Source organism: Rissa tridactyla, chromosome 1 (genome assembly GCF_028500815.1).
Source record: "Rissa tridactyla isolate bRisTri1 chromosome 1, bRisTri1.patW.cur.20221130, whole genome shotgun sequence".
In the NCBI taxonomy this organism is placed as follows: Eukaryota; Metazoa; Chordata; class Aves; order Charadriiformes; family Laridae; genus Rissa; species Rissa tridactyla.
In genome coordinates, this window is record NC_071466.1 from 106683436 (window position 1) to 106703783 (window position 20348).

At 41.4% G+C, this 20348-nt stretch overlaps 1 protein-coding gene across 4 annotated transcripts in view; it reads left to right on the forward strand.

The window, feature by feature from the left end:
* APP (amyloid beta precursor protein) overlaps positions 1-20348 on the forward strand; it is a 224378-nt gene that overhangs the window by 33231 nt on the left and 170799 nt on the right. For all 4 annotated transcript variants that reach the window (XM_054183121.1, XM_054183112.1, XM_054183103.1 and 1 more), the window contains exon 2: positions 10043-10210. In XM_054183121.1, the coding sequence (XP_054039096.1) occupies positions 10043-10210 (168 nt within the window). The remainder of the gene's footprint in view (positions 1-10042; positions 10211-20348) is intronic.

Below are 20348 nucleotides of genomic sequence, written 5' to 3' on the forward strand. Positions count from 1 at the left end.
TTCAACCATTCCCAAGCATCCTGTCACTGGATCCCAGGGAGAAGAGCTCAGTACCTCCCTGTCCACTTCCCTACCTGAGAAAGCTGCAGAGAGCAATGAGGTGGCCCCTCAGCCTACCGTTCTCCAAACTAGATAAGCCCAAAGTCCTTAGCTGCTCCTCATGGGACATTCCTTCCAGCCCTTTCACCAGCTTTGTTGCCTTCCTCTGGACACTTTCAGGGACCTTCGCATCCTTCTAAAATTAAGGTACTCAAAGGTTGAGGGAGTGTGAGTTTTGGGGTTTGTTTTTTTTTTGGAAGCAGCCATGTTGGTGCTCTGTAGTGTTGGCAGTGGGTGAGAAACTCTTGACACTGCATGTAGTTGTAGACAAAAGTCTTTTTATTATGTAGCTGACGCAAAAATCTGCCTTATCTGACTTGCTAGGAATACTGTTGCTCCTCCTTCTCCCAGTCCTCTCCTCACGCTTATGACCACATTCAGAGATGTTGATTTTCGTAGCTAAATTTTAGTTTTCAGTCTCTCTGAGGAGCATGGAAATGTTTGTGTGGTGAAGCTGGATGGGTACATGAGCTAGGTTTTTGCTGCTCTCATGGTCCCCTTCATTGCCTGTTAGCCTTTCCGGGGCCCCAGCTGAGGAGATCCCTCCTCTCTTGGGCCTGTGTTCGCACGTGCCTAGGCAGGTCTGTTCTTCATTACACGTACGATAGCAAAAGTTCTGCTGAAGTCTTGGAAATATCTCGTGTAAGCACTTGGCTGCTGGGTCGCTCAGCTCGTGGAGGAGGGGAGCGCTTACCTCCCTGTTGCTCCGTGAGATAACCTTGTAAACGCAGCGCATAGTCCTGGCATGCTTTTTTTTGATTTCAGGGTAGACAGATGCCTGGGTTCGAGTAGCATCCTACTGGTACTTGAAACGTGAGCTGAGGGAAGTGTTAAAATTAAGACGTATGGAATAAATACAATATATGCCTCAGGACCCTGTGAAGGGTCTGGGTGAGGAGGATGGTTGGCTGCCAGAAGATAGTTTTGAGAGAACTATTGCTTCCTCTGCAGCCTTGGAGACAGGCTCGCTTTTAATATATTTGTGGAGCAGGCAGTCCTTGAGCTGCTGTGGAGAAGTGGGCAGTGCGCTGTTCTGATGCCTTTTTGGCGTTGCTATTTATGAAGCCGGCCAGGAGGCCTGCACACAAATATTTACATTTGCCTTAAGTAGGTTATAGGCAGGGCAAATAAACATATCTGATTTTTCAGGAGCTTTTCAACGGAGTCTGTTTCTCAACCAAATCTCAGGTGCCTCTTAGTTCACAGACTGCTGGAGTTTCTCCAAAGCCGATGGCTTTTTGTAAAGGAGCTATGGGTCTTCCTAGGATTTTCTGTAGTTTAGGGAAGTGGCCCTTTTCATAACTGTTTGCCAGAAACAGTTTTCTTCCAGGAGGGAACGACTGCATTGAGCAATTCTACTGAGCAATCAGTAAAATGTTTTTTTTTTTTTGACCTATTTCTGTAGGTTGTTGACAACAATAATTACTGCTGCTGTTTCTTTATTAACGTTATACAATAAAACACTGTTTCTAAATTATTCATGTTGATTTTGACAATGTATTACTTTCACAACACTGTTTGTCTCTGAGGAGAAGTTGGGAGATGGGAAATTTTCCTTGGTTTTGACAAACAGCCATCTTAAAGTTGTGGAGAGACAATAGTTTGATATTTCCCCCTTTTTTAACTTGGGTGCTTTATTTTTATTTTTTTGTCCTGATTTTATTTATAAGAAAGAGATTTTTTTCATTACTTATGTGAGCAGGTTTTTAAATATAAATTGTGAAAGCATTTGTGTTCTGTGTAGATACCTAATAAAATCAGGTGGAGAAGTGGCTTAAATAGGAAGTCTGTTCAGTCTGTGTTCTGTTACACTCTGCTTTAAAGTTGATGGTTAACCAATGGGCAAGAAGCCATGGATTTGTGTGTGGTGACATGAGCCTATATTAGCATGGCATTTGCCTGGTTGAACCGTAGACTTCTGGAATTGAGCGGTGATCTTCACTTGTAGGGTGCAGCAGACCAGACGTAGTCCGGTGGAAGAAACTCAATCTTTCCACAGGGGATAACAAGGTTGTCTCATGTTTTGCTCACTGAATGTGTAAGGCCAAGCAGAAAGCCCTTTTACACTCACTTTATTTTTACCTCTGTTCTTTTTAGGAAAAAAATAGCTACGAGCAGCCCCACTTCAAAGATAGGATTTCTTTTATATTTTTAATAGTTGTAGAGGAAGCAAACTGCTTTGCACGCAAATTGGTGCCACTTTAGTTAGCAAGAAACCTCAAATTTCAACCTGAATGTGGTATCAAAGTTTGGAGGAAGCACAGGCATGGGTTGGAAATGTGGTGTGTTACTTGGGTACACTTAATTCTTCATAATATTTGAACTCCCTTTTGATTTTTATTGTCAGCAGAAGTTGTTAAACATTAAAACTGTAGTCATTGACTTTTCGGTTGAAGGACTGGAACGGGTGTTAGCATTAAAAATGGAAAGCAGGGAGGGATTATTTTAATCATCTCCTAAAATAAGAAGGGCATTTGTTGTTCTAGAGTAAGTTGTAGATATAGAGGTTTTTATTGAATGCCCTCTTCTTGAAAGTAATTGCAAATGAAGCAATTAATACAAATTAAGTACACTTCGAAGGCTTATGAAAGTGGCTTCAGGTTAGTGTTGGCAGAATAAAACAACCTAAATCATGGAAGCTGTCTTAGGGACCTCTGGGGAATGTTTTTTGATGTTTCAGTGTTCTATAATAGCATGTACAAGGTCTGATGCTTATTTTCATATTATATTGCAGTCCTTAATTACAAGTTAATAGCAGAGCTATCTGTAGTGAAGTTGTGTTACTTTTGGTCCCTTGATGGAAAAACCTCTTGAGGGTAAAACCTTGTAGCCTATGTTTTCTGAGTATAACCTTAGTTGTGAACAAAGCCAACAAGTGTTGTTGAGATAGGGATTATGGAAAAACTATTAGCAAGTACACTAATTACTTCAGTAACTGCAGAAGGCAACGACAGAGAGAGTGGATGAGGAACGGGCTATGCTTTCTGTCTTAAACAGTGGCGTTTGATAAGAAGAGGCCTTTTGATGTTAAGATGAAATGGTAATGAGCTAAAAAACTCCACTTTTTTTGTTAAGGTAAACTATTCCTTTTAAAAAAAAAAAAATTAATTAGATAAACTTCTTTTAGTCCTCTGTACTCTGCTACCATAATCTTTTTTTGAGTATCTCGGAAATCATATAAATGGCATCCAGCATGCCCGGTAGATGTGGAGTGTATGGATGCACTAAAGACCCTTTGCACCTCTCCTCAAATAGATGTGTTAAATTACCAGGGCTGGAACGAAGGGAAAGCAGAGGCATCTCTCTGATACATCTTAACATGGTAAGGAAACAGATTCTCTACATTTTAGTCTTTTAATGTCTTGTGTGTTGTCTTGGGTTTTTTTCTGTATTGTATTTAAGTCGACATTTTAATATCAAATAAATACTTGGAATGAATGGTTTTCCCTCTGAAAACAAACAGAAAAAATACCATGAAACACCTATTCTTAAAGACAGGCTCCACTAATTAAACAAATTCATTCAGGTGGCGTTGCCAGGACTTACCTTGTTTTGTCCTAATTTGACCAGCTTTGTAAATATTTCTTTGACACAATCCAATGGGAAAACAGCTGGATTATGTCCCTCTTCTTTCCTTATCCAAAGCAGTTGTAACCTATAAGCAGTTATATACCTGATGAGGTTTCTCTTACAGCGTTGTCTTCTGATCCCAGTCTTTAGTGTTGAGTGGGTTTTCTATTTTTTAATATCCGCACCTAAAGACTGAGTTCTTGCTGTGCTTTCTCTTTGAGAGTAGGCAAAATACGGAAAAACCTGTACTTGAAGAGTATTCTAAATTTCTTTGCTGTCAAGTAATATTTGAAGCACTCTGGCATTTAGCTGAAGAAGGAGATGTAGCAGAGGAGCACGCAGAAGATGCACGCAACTCGAGGTGAAATGAGTCTTACGACTGGAAGACAGGTCTCTGAAATGCTGAAACTCTTTAAGGGAGAACCTGCTGTCAGTGTGGAGCGTTACCCCAGCCGTGCATCCTTTCTTTCAGAACTTGTACCCATACCACACTTTTGAAAGTTAGTAACTAAAAAATGTGTAACAACTAAACAATTTTGTTTTCTATATCAAAAAATGTCAGGCTGGTGCTTGAGCAGCTCGTGACATATTAGACTAATGTGTTTACAGAGAGCTCCAAATAGTGTGTGATCAATTGAGGCAATTTTTCTCTGAATCCTGTAGTTGCCATTTTTCAACTTTAGGGAGTTCCCATTCTAGAAATGGATCTCTGATCCATTTGTCCTGTGAAAGGGACAAGAAGTGTTTTATTTGGTCTTTGAAAACTGCGTATACCGTGAAAACCCGAGCATAACTTTTGGAGCTAGCTTGAGATGGCGTGCTAATTGGCCTAACTGTTATTTAATGATTTGCCAAGAGGCAGGGAAAAAACCACATGCTACTTCGTCGAGGTCATATGCAAAGTAGGCAAAATAATATGTGATTACAGTTTCGTTAATATGCTTGGAGTTTTTACTTCTGCAGAATACTAATAAAGCAAATAGTTGCTGTTAATGTAATTTGTGTCGCATGAGTTATTCTTTGGGAGACTAATCTGCCCGAGAGCTTTAGGATTAGTCAAGGAGTGATTTGCCACTACAGGCGTTATTGTAACAAACTGGACTGTAGCTTTATGTTATTCAGCATTACTGTATAGAAGCTGCTTATCTGTGTAGATCAGTGCTCTACATTATTTAATTGCATTGTAATGCCGATAGTTGGGGGTTTTTTTGGCAAGGAATGAATGTAAATGAATTAAACCATTGGCTGTGAAGAAAACTGGAACGATACATAAAATTCTTCACCCACTCACTTATTTTAGCTGGATATACCTTTGATGTGACCAGTGATTCATGAATTCATGTGTTTAAAATGTTATGACAGCATGTATGGGACAAATTGCTTATCACCGCATCTAGTTTTACGCTCCTGCCTTTTTTGAGTTCTTTTTCATCTTTCTAAGTGTGTGTGTTTCAAAAGAAGTGCTACTTTTTCCCCCCCCGAAATACTGTTGTTCAGTCCCCTTTGTGATGAAACTGCTGTTGGTTGTCTTTGTTAAAATCAGTAATAGTTCATTAGGTTTTGTGTTATCAGTAACTTGTGCAGACTAGAGACCTCTCTTGAAGTGAGCTGTTATCTCAGCTAAATTTAATCTTTTATTTTTGGTTTTGCTGTGATAGTCAAGCATCATCACGATGCAGTCCCTGGGGAGAGAAATAAGTTGTATTTCTTCCCAAAGTGCTGCGATGGTTGAGGTCTTCAGGCAAACTTGATGGGAACAGAGAGGGCTGAAGAGAAAATAGTTTCTTTTTCTTGATATGATATGCAATACATAAGTGACATTTTTAGTCTTTACCTGGAGATCTCAGGGTAGACTCGCCAGCAGTTTGTAGCACACCTTTCGTTCTCTGGAAGGCTTTTCTAGCTCTGTCCTGGTGAAAATACAGTTGCGGTGTTGAGTAAAGCTTAGTCTTCAAATGGCAGCACAGCCTGGAGGTACTTTACGTACATCAGCCGGAGAAATTTTCAGTGTTCAGTCTTCCGAGCTGTTAACTTTGGGAGGGGCAGAAGTGGCAGAGGCTGCGGTAAGAGCTGGAGGTGGAAGATCTGTGTCAACCCACAAGACAGGCAGGTGAGCGTGTTGGAGGTGAACACTTCTGAATGTTTGCATGAGAGATGAAATGGTATACAGTAACTTTGTCAGACTATCCCTTGCTTGCTGGTTTTTGGGCTTTTTCCTACCAACAGATGCCACGCTGAACACGTGAGCAGAATTACGGTGCAGTGTTAGAAATTGGCATGCAGGTCTTATCAGCTCAGGATTACTTGTCATAATGAGTTTTTTAAAACACAAGGAACTACTGAAGCATTTATACAACTGGGATTTGTGTAGGTGGGAGAGACCTCCAGGTTAGAGAGGAGGCACAGGCAGTAAGTGCCGGAGACCCCCCACCAGTGCCAGTCCAGACCAAAGAGCCTGAGAGGCTTCATGTGTCTCTGTTTTCATCTCTGGTATCCATCAACCTTATAAAACTGAATGGAAACAATACTTTCTTGAATTAATTGCTTTAACTTACTGTTTTTAATTTAGGAATGTGTCCTGGTTTAAAATAGAACCCATAAAATTAATGCAACAAGGACCGATCTCTTCCAGGCACCCTTTTCAGCAGGTGCCATGGGAATGCTCTTGTGTTCAGCGGTGGGGTACTGGCAAGAGGGGGCAGCAAGGGGCATTTTGCTAACAAGTTTTCATTTGCTGCTTCACTCTGGTAAAATTAACAAAAAGCTGCATGTTATATAGTGGAGGAGGATGCCGCGTGTTACGTAGAGGAGCCTTCCTTGCTGTGGAGGACTGCATAGAGAAATGAGAAGAAACCAGAGAATGTAGCATCAGAAATATTCTTTTTAACTATCTGTTATATAGCATAATTAGTTCTTTTGGACCAAGAATGGATTTTTAGCTTTATGCATTTGAGCTTTTGTCTGTGAATTTTGTTGTAGTCCGAACGATTGCAGAGGAAAACAACATGTAGAAGAATAGAGTGCAATATATAGCTTAATGCAGTAGCTGCAGGTTTTCAGCCAATGATGTAAAAAATTTATGTTTTCCTTTTTTTTAATGTCAGTCACTGCGTGGCATGTTCACTCTTGGGAATGTTGAAGTAATAATGCAGTGAAGCATATGCTTGCAAAATGGAGTGAAGGGAAATCTTTCAGTCATACACTCTTTAATATGAGTATCTTGCTCAGGTGTCATCAAAAGGCTCAGCAGAAGCTCTAAATCTAGGATTGGTAAAGACAAGGTCAGATCTGGTTTTGACCAGATTTCCCCGTCCTTTGCCCTCACAGCAAAAAATGCTGCTAGGCTTGAGTGTTCTGTTCTGACCATCATCGCTGCAGAAAAGCCTCCATCAATGTTGGCTGTTTCTGTGGATTGTGCAGCAAAGTAATTTCTTGACAAGCAGGAAGCTGCCAGTTTTCAATCAGAAAACGTGCCGTAGCAAATCAACTTCTTGTTTTCTTCAGAAATGGAATATCAGTTGGAAAAAATCTGGGATTAGAGGCATATCTTCTAGAAAGAGCAGGGAGATAGCACAAAGGCTATCTCGATGAGTCTCTTCTCCTGTTAACTTGCAGTGCCATTGCGAAGTTTTTAATAGGTACCATGCTGAAAATGCAATGTATAAAATTACTGCTTATTACTAAAGGTGAGAGGCTTTCAGTTTAAACATCAGGAATACACAGTGGTAGCAAGCACTTATCTTCAGCTATTAAATAATTTAATGTGTCTTCCCCCCAAACCCCCAGTCTAAAAGGTTTAAAAAGGTGTTATTTCCACTCTGGTTGTTTACAGAAAGTTAATTTGAAAGCTCAGTGTTGCATCTTTAGCTGGAGATGTAACAGACAGATCCATTAACCTACTATCCTTGCTTTAAGGACACTCTAACAGAGTTCAACTTGGGAAGCTGAGCAGCTGAATTATTCATGATTATGATCTAAATGCTTTAGTTCTGTTTACAGTGTCTGTTAATTGCTCCGGTATTTCTTTATGATTAGAAACATTTAGCTGTCCTAATCAATAAGATGAAGTGCTGTGCTGAGCAGTTCATTAGTATGGCCCTGTCAGCTCAAAATAGAGAAAGCTAAATGTGATCATGACTTGCTCTGGTAGTTTCATTAAGCTGGGAGATGTCATGTCCCTTCTGAAGGGAATGAGATTTTAAGTAGACAGTCATAGGTTGTCGTGTTGTTAGAGTCAAATTGATAGCACTCCAAGTAAACGGCCATGTTTTTTTCCCCCCAACTTCAGCTGTCTTCCTAGCTAAGGCAAAAAATACCGAAAAGCTCTGTATTATAAAGCCACAAGGCAAGGTTTCCATAAATTTACAACTTAGGAATTTGATTAAAAAACTCTTAAATCTGCCATGGTGTAACTGCTGTGTGCTTTATTAATTTAATAGAGAACTCAGTTGGAGGAGCTGACCGTGCATAGTGTTCATATTCACACGTCACCTGTGGAACAACTCGCTTCTCTTTTTATTGAAATTTTGATAGGCTGCTGTTACATCTCTAAAGAAAAAAAATTTATTAATTTGGATGATTTTTTGCAAGTATTTGTTATAGATGTGTCATGTTTTAGATGCTCTCCAGGGTTTCTGAAGATGTTAGAAGGAGTAAGCATGTGATAGTTTTACTGATCAAGGCAAACCAGACAAGGTGTCATCGCAGTTACTGGAAAATTCTCTAATTACCTAGTGGAAGGACAGTGATGGTTGACTGTTAAATCATAGAGAGCTTACTAGTTCCACAGAAGAGAAATTGAGATAGTAAAGGGAAATCTCTGCCAGTAGAAGTGTTCCTGCTTTATTTTTTTTTAAGCTAAACTGTGGTAAGATGTTAACATCTTAAAGGCGGCAGGAAAATAAATGTTGTCTCCTTTTCTAGTAAAAAATGAAATACTTGTTTTAATCGTGGCATTTTAACTTACAGTGCTACGCTAATGTGTTAGGGTAGTTAGATGTTAACTGCCTGCAATGTTTCTTGGTGTGATACTTCTTTATTACTGTAGGCATGTAAAATTCCTAAAGTTTTTTTGTGTTTGTTTAAACAAAGAGTGGGGAAACTAAAATATGGGGTTTGCGTACCTCTTGTAAGACAGTAATTCTGTTTCTTCAGTTTTTCATGAATTTTTAAAATGTTTTTAATTTTCCCCTTGAGAAGTCTTCTAGCTAAAAGATTAGAAGTTAAAAACAGATATTTGAACGTAATTGCATGCTCTGCTGTACCTCGAATGCGACAGGCTTACCTTTGGAGCGTGAGGGGCTGTGGAGAGCCATTGACTTTTCTCGAGGAACCTAACCCAAAGGGGAGACTTATCTTTGCTCTGTGTTTCTTGGGTGGTAAAACTGAGGCAAGTACTTCTGGCTTATACCTTCAGAGGTTGGCTACATCATAGGGCAGAGGACTGAAAGGGTGAGATGTTGATTTGCCTTCGTGATGTGGTCCCACGGGAGGGATCTAAACCAATGTTGAGGTTGAGGGGGAAGAGCGTTAAGTTGGTTTGTAAATGCAGATAGAAAGCTCACAGGTGTTGCAGAATGGCATTTAATTGGGAAGCTGTTGAGGGCAGCTCTTGAGGTTTGGCTCCGTACCCTGGCAGTGCTTGGGCAATCCAAGAAGGGGAGGTGGCAGGCTGCCAGCCTGCCGGGGGCCAGCAGCAGCCCTTTGGGCAGTGGCAGTAAGCCTGGGTATTTCAACGCTTGTTTGGGTAGGTGGTATTCTGTAATACTTTGCTGTGAGCAGTCCCATATAGATAGATCCCTGGGCACTGCATTTTAAGGTTCAGTCAACATAAAGCTTAGGTGGGAGCCGCTGCATTTAACCCACCACCTTTATAAGGCGTTAAAAAATACAGCTTGTGTGTTCAACATCTCAATGAACTGGAGAGGGGCTTGAAAGAAGATGCGTTTTGAGACTTTTTTAGGAAACTCTTGAGGAAAACTTGTTACTTTTTTTGCTAGTTGTTAGTGACACCACCCACCCCTCCACCCCACCCCCAGCACCATTATACCAAGTATGTTTGCTTGGAAAATTAAATTGCTGTTATCTTGCTCCAGCTACGCATGTTATTCTGTGCTTAGCCCAAGTTGTTAAGGTGATCATTTGGGGCTGCAAAAGGGTTTGTTTACAGCTTTAAACTCTGTGTTACACTCTTGTGTTCTGGATTTCTATGAAGACCTTATTTACATGTCTCATATCTGCTCAAATCAAACGATTTCAGCTTTTGCTGCCATGGGGTGGGTAAGCCTAGAGTTTGGTTCCTGGAGCTGTTCCTGCTTTGGATGGACTCATCTGTCAGACATGAGATTAAAACTTCTTTTTCTTTTCTTTCCAGGTGCCTGCTGATGGAAATGCTGGGTTGTTGGCGGAGCCTCAAATCGCAATGTTCTGTGGGAAACTCAACATGCACATGAACGTGCAGAATGGAAAGTGGGAATCAGACCCTTCTGGCACCAAGACCTGCATCGGGACAAAGGAAGGGATTCTCCAGTACTGCCAGGAAGTAAGTACTGTCCTCGGGAACAACTGCAATGGTGGTTCTTCTGAAGTACCAAATTGCAGGTGCATGCTGGAGAGCTGACTCTATAGGGACCTTCCCTTTCTGTTTCTCCTCTTCTGCTCCATTGCCCACCTGTCCTTTTTAAAGAGGTTCTCCCCAGAGCCTGTTAAAACAGCTTCAAAACCTGGTTGCTGGGGGTCACTGAGGCCGTTGGACAATTTTGTCCCTCTGGCCTTGGGGGATAATATTGTATAGTATATGCACAATGAACTTCTTGCTCATAAAGTAATTTGAATAAAGCTGAGGTGACAGTTCATTATTTAAAATGCCCTTGTTCTTTCTGGGCTGATCTTGAGTTAGCTGTAACACATCTTCTGTCATCCTACCATGGTACTGAAATACACTGGGTCAGTCCGGAGTTATTGCTCTCTGCTGCACACTGAACCATTCAGAGTTTCTTAATAGAAGAAGCTTGCCCTACAGATGAAGTCACAATGACTGATTTCATATTTGAGAGCAGAAACTTATTACCCACTCGCTTATGTCCTAAAAGCAGATTGTGGATCTAATTTTGTTTTGTCTCCATGCTGTGACAGTGCAATAGCCTCGTACCAGTGTGTGACAATTTGAAAAGAAAATGCAGATTTCATGCCATGAAACAAAAGGGCATGGCTTGAGTTGCTTTAGTCCTTATGTCTTTCTATACCATCCCTGCCTTTTTTTTAAAAAAAAAACCAAACAAACAAAAAAAACCCCCCAAAAAAAAACCCCTAAAAAAACCAGGGACTACTGCTTATTGCCATAGCAGTAGCTGTCTGGCTTCCTAAATGCCAAACAAATTCCTGTGAAAATGCTTCTTCAGAAAGCGAGATAATTCACTCTTTGGATCTCTGCTCTCTTAGCATCTTCATTCCTGTCCTTTCACCCATTGAATGTTCCTTTTGTTTCCTGAAGTGTTCTGTTCAGGTTTTTTTTGAGCTTGGGCTTTATGGTCTAGAATATTAATTTTAAAGAAGATACTGTAATAGTTATTAAAACTGATTCTTCTTGTCTTTTTACTAAGAGTATTAATTACTTTGTGAAATTCATAATACTTCTGTTTACCACTAACAAAAATACCAAACCTAATCTACTACTAAGGTTTCCTTTGGATTTATCTAAAAAAAGTTGATTTATGCATAGGGAAATTATTGAAGGTGATTTAAAAAAAAAAAAAAAGAAGATGGAAGTAGAGAATCGGTGAATAAAAAGTCTACAAGGTAGGAAGTCTTTATCTAAAAATTACAGAAAGAAATATGTGAATTTACAGGAAGTAAGACTAGAAGGTTTGGGACGTTTTAAGGCATGAATAGCTCAGTAGGTTGACAATTCAGTTACAAATGCTGCAGGTACAGAAGGATTCCAGAACAAGGACTTGGAGCTGTAAATCTCAGCTGAGTGTCAGGTGATTTTAAAATTTTGGGTGGCATTTAAAAAAAAAAAAAAACCCTCTTAAAAATAAAGTGAAGAAGAAAGTAAAAGCAGTCAGAAGGTAGCCTGTTAGATGACAAAGGTAATAAGGAGGAAAGCTGGGACTGCACATAAGGAAAAAATTCTTTGCCACGAGAGTGACCACGCTGTGGCACAGGTACCCAGGCAGGCTGTGGAGTCTCCGTCCTTGGAGACTGGGAGAGCTGAACTGGACAAGGGTCTGAGCAACGTGGTCTGTCTCAGGTGTAAGCCCTGGCTGAAGCAGAAGAGGGTCTAGATGGTCTCTGTAGCTCTCTTTTTAACCTGAATTGTTTTGTGAGTTTGAAATCTTCTCCTTACTGGAGAAACAAAGGAGAGGCCTTGTGTTACTTGTGTTTTTAAGGGTAAATATTTAAACTGCAGTGTAAGGGTAGCCTTGATTTGTGTGCTGACAGTTAATTAGCTAAATAGTAGATGAACATGTTACGATTTTGGAGTTTTTCAGCTATGGTTAAAAGCATAGCATGGGGGTTCTACCACGTTGCGCGGCAAGATGCTGGCAGGTCTGCTCTCTAAAAATGGGGTGAGCATCTTAATGGTTTTAGTCGGTCTACATTATTACAGGTGTGTGACTACACTGTGCTCTCACTGACTTCAAGTGAGCAACCCTGTTGTGGGGGGTCTGGCTAAAAAGCCTTACCTTGCTGTGCTCACCAGTAGGCTATCTGTTTTGTGGGAAACTGTTTTGTGGGAAGCCGATGTCCTGGCTGTCCTGCCCTATCCTTATTCCACACACACACCTGAGCTGCACAGTACAACTGGCTGCAGGACACTGGTGGAGAAGGGGCAAGCTGGTCAGGGGTGCACATGGCAGCACCAGGGCTCTCTGTCAGCAGCTGGTTTGGGGGTGGGGAGGAGTCATGTTGAGCCCCTATTGTTTACACTAGTAATAAATTCAGAAACAGATAACAAATATTAGGAAGGTTGGATTTGCTGACAGCAAGTTAAACCAAAAAGGCACATGGAAGTTGATCCAGCCTGTCAGGGTGGAAAGAATCATAGAATGGTTCGGGTTGGAAGGGACCTTAAAGATCATCCAGCTCCAACCCCTCTGCCATGGGCAGGGACACCTCCCACCAGACCAGGCTGCTCAAAGCCCCATCCATCCTGGCCTTGAACACTTCCAGGAATGAGGCATCCACAACCTCCCTGGGCAACCTGTTCCAGCGTCTCACCACTCTCACAGTAAAGAATTTCTCCCTAATATTTAATCTAAATCTCCCCTCTCTCAGCCTAAAACCGTTACTCATCCTATTACTACGCTCCCTGATCAAGAGTCCCTCCCCATCTTTCCTGTAGGCCCCCTTCAGGTACTGGGAGGCCGCTATAAGGTCTCCCTGGAGCCTTCTCTTCTCCAGGCTGAACAACCCCAACTCTCTCAGCCTGACTTCAGAGGAGAGGTGCTCCAGCCCTCTGATCATCTTCATGGCCCTTCGTGGTTAGAAGCTCCAAGTTCACTCTTCTCCATAGTCTTCCCTGTGCCCCTGCGGCTGGGTCTATAGCATGGTGGGCTTTGACTTTAGCTAGGACAGGACACTGCTGCTTTGCTTCTGTTCAACTTTCCCATGACCTGAGACCTTTCTACTAAAGAAATGAATTTGTAGAGAAGTGCTAGTAAATGCAACTCAAAATGGCTTCTCAGCTGTGGGGAACCCCTTGTTGCTTGATGCTTTAAATACGCTTAGTATCCTGGGGTAACAAGTGAGGTGGTTTCCTCTTGCCTTCTGCTGTTTACATTGGCTGTGAGACAACGCTTGCTCTCAGGCCCAGGGAATAAGGTAAACTTACATTTTCCCATTAGCAGAAGGCAATAGACATCAAGGCTGAGATGTGATACGTCTTGCATTGGAATAACATGCAGGTAAAACCTTTTTGATTCTTTTTGCCAGATATGACCTTTTCCTTCCTTCTTTCCTTTTCATGCTCCTTTTTTTTTCCCAAAAGGAGGACTTCAACTTCTCAGGGTACGTTTTTTCTCAGTATAGGCAGAGGCTGAGCACATACATTCTGCTAATCAAGCAGACAGGTACTCTGTCTGAATCTCTGTTCTTCGTGCTCCCTGGCACCATGGCAGCTTCCTTGGTCTTTTGGTCTTTCTGTAGCAACGGCTGTTGGTACCTCTCTACTAAGGTACTGGGTTTTTTCCCCAGCTCTGAGCAGAGCCCTGAAATAAGGGAGCAAGGGAAGGAAAGATTTATTTATTTATTTCTCCCCCTGCATCTCCAATGAGAAATCTGGCCGTCCTGGCTTTTATTGCAGATACTTTGTGTGGCTCTGCAACGGGCTGTGTGGTTATGGCTGTAGTGCAAGAGATAATGCTCTACTGCGGCAGATCCCGTAGAGTTAGCTTGAGCACCCAGTTCCTCCTACACCAGGGGCATATCAAAAGGAGTCAACTGGGCAGAAATTCAATGAGCAAGTACAGTGGAGATCTTACTCTGCGACTTCTTGGCTCTAAAATAGTACAAGTCAGTACCTTTTATCAGGAAACCCCAATTAATCAAAAATGATACTCTCTGTAGCCTCTGGCTTTGTTTTATTCCATGGAAGGTATCTTACAAAAAATAAAATCCCCCCTTTCATCAGAACTTAAAGTAAATGTGTTCCTCTGCCTCTCTATAAGCTGTTTCCTGATGATGCTAGGCCAGATGCCTGGGTGTTGGGCAGAGTACTGGGCTGGAAGGTGCATCAAGTACAGAAGGGTTTACGTTTATTGGGAGCCTTGTGTCTTTTCCTTGAGATTGTCATCGTTTCCCCTCCTCGTCCACTGCCAGCGTAGGTGGATTTTGAAGTCTTGATGCAGGAAGTAGCAGTAGAGGAGCATTGCAGGGGCAGCAAAGGAGGAACAGGGAATAAGCAGAACTGCCTATGTGTTTTAAAGATGTATGTCACTTGCTCTTCCTTTGCTTCTTTTGAGTGGGAGCTCAGTGCAGCACAGGAACTGTCTGGATTTATATTTGGACAACACATGACCCAGTTTAAAGATGACAAAGCTCAGACTGTACATGACTTATTTGAAAGGAAATGGAAGATACTTGAATGTTGCCTTCTAAATTCCTTGAGTTCAGTTAAATGCTGCTACTGTAATGACAAAAAGTGGTTCTGGAAGCCAGGCGCATCCACCTCTGCTGCCTTCAAACCTGCATGTTCTCCCGTGTTCAGCCTGAGCTGGGTGCTTTTAATTTTTTTAAAATACAGCAAAATCAAGCTTTCTTGGGTGGAATGAGATGCTGATTAGTGAAGTACAGTTTACTGGTGGTATCTTTTAATCTCAAACTAGCTAGCATGCTGCTATATTAACTGTACCCATTATTGGAAATGAAAAGGGCATGGGCTGATCTGCAAACAGCTGTCAAATGCAAGTGCTGCAGGCTGCTAGAACAGTATTTCCTTAATGTAAATGGAGTGAATACACCTGTGTGTGTGCCAAAATTGTTAAGCTGACCCCTCAAGTCAAGCCATGGGTCAGTCTAATCCTGCTGCTGACACTGCAGTACCAGCTGTTACGGAGGGGCGTTGGAAAAACCCTGCCATACGCAATTACTGGGTAACTAGCCCCCTGGGGGAAGTTTCTTCCTAACAACCCCTGATGGGAGGTTAGCCGACGTCTTAAACCAGTTGGGGACCGCTGCTCCTGGATTTTGCTTTCTGTTGTTTTGTGGAAGAAAGCGCGTACCCCCACCCACCCACGCTCAAGTGGACGCTGGGACTAGCGCCGAGGTGGCATGGTACTGGTGAAGGAAGGCGAGTTTCGGAGGCCAGCTAGCTCCTTGTCTTGCTAAACGCTTTTCATAAAACCAACCTGCACCCTTCCCTTTGGCAAAGTACATGTTTTCAGAGTCACATGAATATGCAGAGCAGGAAGTTAATTAAGGTGTGCTCAGTTCCCTGTTTAGACGGAATGAGTGTTCAGATGGAAGATATTGGTGTATGTTTTATTATATTAGTAATTTTGAACAGCTACTGTGTGCTGAATTTTATGTCTAGTAATTAGGATACATTATACAAGTTCCTTGAAGGTCTGAAATTATTTTGCAGTCTGTACTGAACTCGGTGTCCAAAATGAATTGTAAAAACAGCACTCACAGCTGGCAAAAAACTCATTTTGTCTAATCCATAGTTTTCCCCCCACTTAGTTTAATTTGAAGATGCTTATTTCCATTTTAAGTATGCATGGAGTTGAACAAAATGTAAAAGCACGGTTCTGAAGATTGATTGTTGGGTTTTTTTCAAGACTAGTTTGGGTCTGGATATCGCACACATGGTTGAGCGGATGGAGTGTAAACCTGGGAGCCTGGAGATCTAGACGTGCCTTGTAATCTAGATGTGCCTTGCTGCAAGATCTTTGGATAGATAAGTAGAATAACTTTCAGATATAGAGTGTATGTTGGCTTTGGCAGGTGTTACACCTGGCATCTCTGAAACCACATGATGAGTCCTCAGTTTCTTTTGTAAAGGCTTAACATGTCTACATTTTTTTTTTTTTAAAACATCGAGATCAATGAGCATCTTGCACTCAGTGTGTATTTCTTACAGAAGTCCTCCCCAGAAATAAAAACATTAATTATGAATTCATGCCACTATGCTCTTGACTATATCCTAGTGTTATGTGAAACAGAAAATAGTAGGGTAAATTCAGATAACAGATAATTCATTATAACTGTTGATAGAACAGTGTTTACATTTCTAATCTCTAATCATAATGCTTCCGAAAATGACAATCTTGTCATTTGCTCGAATCTTCTGTGTTTAGGCCACGTGTTTCAGTAAGTTGCTGGTGAAACCCGAAGCAACTTTTTCCACCAGATCCTGTACAAGCTGGAACGTGACGATACTAAGGCTTTCACGTTAATTCACCTCACAGCCTCCTGCTTCAAAGTAGTCCTTAAGCCCTCTGTTTTGTAGGTGGACCAAAAGGGCCATCAAATGACTACCCCATCTTCATTTTATTTACTTGCTTGGCTCCCTGCTGCCACTGTTGCGGGTGTTGCCCTGGGGCCCACACCAGGCAGAATGGGGCAGGCAGGCAGGACTGATGGCAGGGGGTTCCCTCCCTCTCTAGTCTTTGTCCTTGCTGAGAGCTTCTAGAGAATTTATTAAAGGGTTCGTTGAACTGGCAGGGATGCTGAGGATTTTAAAAAAGAAAAGAAAAAAAAAAGTAGTCTGGCCTTTTCTTCTGAGAAGGCAATTTGAAATGCAATGAAAAATGGCCTTTGCTTTGATACGGTTTCTCTCCGCATTACCTTGTCATTTTCATCCTAAAATGAATTGTTTTTATCTAGGCTGCATAATGTGCTCTTTTCTATTTTCTCAAACCAAATAGCCACTATATTAAAGAAGAAAATGAATTTTAAATCTGCACTTCTCTGAATTCAGCAGCTTAAAAAGCCATATATTTTGCACTGAGGAAAATGATCCATTTAATGAAACATCATGGAAAACATACAGATTTCTGGCAGCACAGACTGTCCTTAAAAACAAATGACATTTTCAAGGCAAATGTCTGTTGGTATATTCTGAGATGTGCACAGTCATGCTTAAAAGTTTGGGTGAACGGTACTTTAGCGCTCTTCACATTGATTATTGAGGTCTTTTGTTTTACATAGCTTTTGGTCCACAGCAAAACTTGAATTAGTTTACTTTGCCAGTGTTTAAATATCACTTTCTTCAATGAAGTCTTAGATTTTGGAAATGCAGAGTCTGGTACTTGATGGTATATTTATCGTGCAGTTAAACCTTAGCATGCTCACCGTATAACCTCCTTGAGAAAGAAGGCTGGGCTTTTTAGCCCAGACTGTAGCCTACCATTTGCAGAATCACAGAATGGTTGGGGTTGGAAGGGACCCTCTGGAGATATCTAGTCCAACCCCCCTGCCAGAGCAGGGTCACCTAGAGCAGGTTACACAGGAATGCCTCCAGGGGGGTTTTGACTGTCTCCAGAGATGGAGACATTTAAATATATTTCAAATCAAGTGACTACTAAAACTTGGAGCATATGTTGCAAGATAATACCTGCCTTTCTGTTGTTGATAATAAAAAGGTTCCTTCTTATTTTTTCCTTACATGGACCCTTTTTTGCATGTTTCAAAAAGAAATGAAATGAAAAACATCAGGATCTCAGTATGTTGTTGCTTTTACGATAGAATTTCCAACTCTTATTGAAGTAACATGTAAAAACATGGGGAAGGGGGAAAACTCCCCCTTCTTGGAGAAGGAGGCTGCTTCTGCTTTGAGACTGAGGGAGGAAAAAGGATGAAAATGGAAGAGGCTTGTCTGCATAAATATATATTTAGGTAAATGTGTACTGCAGTGTTTAATGAAGCTGCAATGCTGCATTTTCCCCTAGATTAATTTTGAATTTCACAGATATGATGGACTAGATGAATGGCTCAACTTAATCACTGGGTTCCACCAGCATAGCATTTGTGCAAGGGATACGATTGTTTCGTCTGACATAGAATCATAGGTCCTGTGAATTGCATTCCTATTGCCTTTTTGGTTCATAGTTGAACTAGCAGTCAACCATTTAGCATGTGATCAAGATGTCAAAATGCACATGCTAAATTGGAGATACAAAAGACAAGAAGAAAGTTTTGTATTCTCATCAGTGTGCTGTGCTCTGTGATTGTGGTTTGCTCCTTAAGGTACAAAAAGACCGGCTGCTCGCACAAGTCTCTCTGCATGCCTGGGGAAGGGAGCGAAGCTCAACTGACCCAACTCTTGGCCTTACTGAAGCCCAGGAAACTTCTGAGAGGGCTGTGTAGTGTGGGATGTGGTCTGTAGAGGTGTTACCACTCCTGCTCCTGTGGTGTTGCATGGAAGGTGTCCTGGTAGGGACAGCACAGTGGACCTCCACTGCTGCGTCTCACCGTTCTTTTTTCCCCTCTTACATATGGAGTTATCATAGTGAGTTGTCTGCTATTTTCTTTACAGATACCTCTCCTAAACATCTTGCACTACGTAACTCTGAGATGGACTGGTAGCAGCTATTCCTTTAATAAATAATATTATAAGCCTAAGAGATACTAGGCCTAAAGTGTGACGATTACCTTAAGTAAAGAAAAATCTATTATAACTATCCAACTGTTACATTGCAGCCCTTTCGAGGAGGAAACGTCTATGCTAATCTACTTTCTTTTCCTCCACCTTTTCAGACCATGCTTGCACGAACACTTCAGTCTGGCACAGATCAATCCCATTTTTGCTAAAGGTCATCCTGGGTCTTCTTTAACTCCTGGCAGTTTCCACTGTGATGCAGTTTTTATTCTTGGGGGTGATGTTTTCAGAAGTAGGTCATTTCCTTCATCCAGCTTCTGATTTGTGGAAAGGTGTTAGCTGTAAATGGACAAGAGATGGAATAAGGCAGGAATCATGCCTTGGCAACGTCAGACTTGTGTCCAATTAAAGGTTTGAAGCCATGGCCCTAGCATCTGTGAGTGTTCCTCTGCAGATGGATCGGAGCAAGTGTGACCCCTTCTTGGGACTGGTGCTACTGAGAGCTGAGGGGCTACCTGCAGGGTTTGGGTGGTTTTGAGCGTTTAGGGGCTTCAACTCTTTCTGGTCTTCATCAAGTCTCTGTGCATGACTAAGTGTATGTGTGAATAGGTAGTACGCTTTGTGGTGTTCTTTATTTTTTGGGTCATCTGCATCCCTTATGGATGGCTCAATAGCCATCCTGTGCTATATCTTATTGCTTTTTCTTGTGGTGGTAGTGTTATTATTTTCTGGGGATTTTCTTTTCTTTTCTTTCCTTTTTTTTTTTTGGGTGGGGGCAGGTTTCCTTTTTCTCTTTTTCTCCCCCTGCCCGCTTCACCCTTGTTCATCTACTTTGAAATATATGGAAATCATAACATTAACTACAGATGTGTTTATTTCACTATAGCAGTGCACGTGAAGCTTAGTAGCAGCAGACAGTGGGCTGATCTGTCTAGATTGGTAGCAGAGAATAGGTTCGTGTTCAGAAGTCTGTCTTTGCAAGTAAAAGGGCATTACGCACGTATTGTCAGTTGTCAGTTTTGCAGGCAAAAATAAAAAAGGGAAAGACAGTTTCTCTTGTTCTTTAGCCTTGAATCTGTCAGGAAGGTGATGCTTGCTTGAATTCATAGCAGGGCAATGCCCCAAGGTTGGATGGGGGAAATATTTCTTGATTTCTGGGACACTTCATTTTTTTTTTCCAAGCAGTTTATTACCACCGCTTTCTAATTCATGCTGTGACATAATCCCCCGGTTAGCCTTTGTCCAATCAAAACCATTGTGTAGTACTGTGCCGAATGCCTGCCACTCTGTCACACACTGGAGTATCTTCCAAATACTGTATACCTCTGGCTAACAAAAAAAATCCCACTGATAATCTGTTTTTTATAGATGTGTGCTCCTTACAGAATATTGTTCTAAATGGTTGTGGATTAATTACAATTCATAATCATGGAGAGGTTTCTGAATATGTTGCCAATTATTGAGGCCTTTATCCACCTTTTTACGTGATAGACATTTAGCGTGGGTTTTTTTTTGTAACAGTATAAGTAGAATTTTAGCTGTTTTTTCTTTATTTTTTGTTTTTTAATTGACTGGGGCAAGAATTTCACTCAAAGGGCATTACTGCAAATTGCTAATGAAAAAGCTTGAAAGGTGA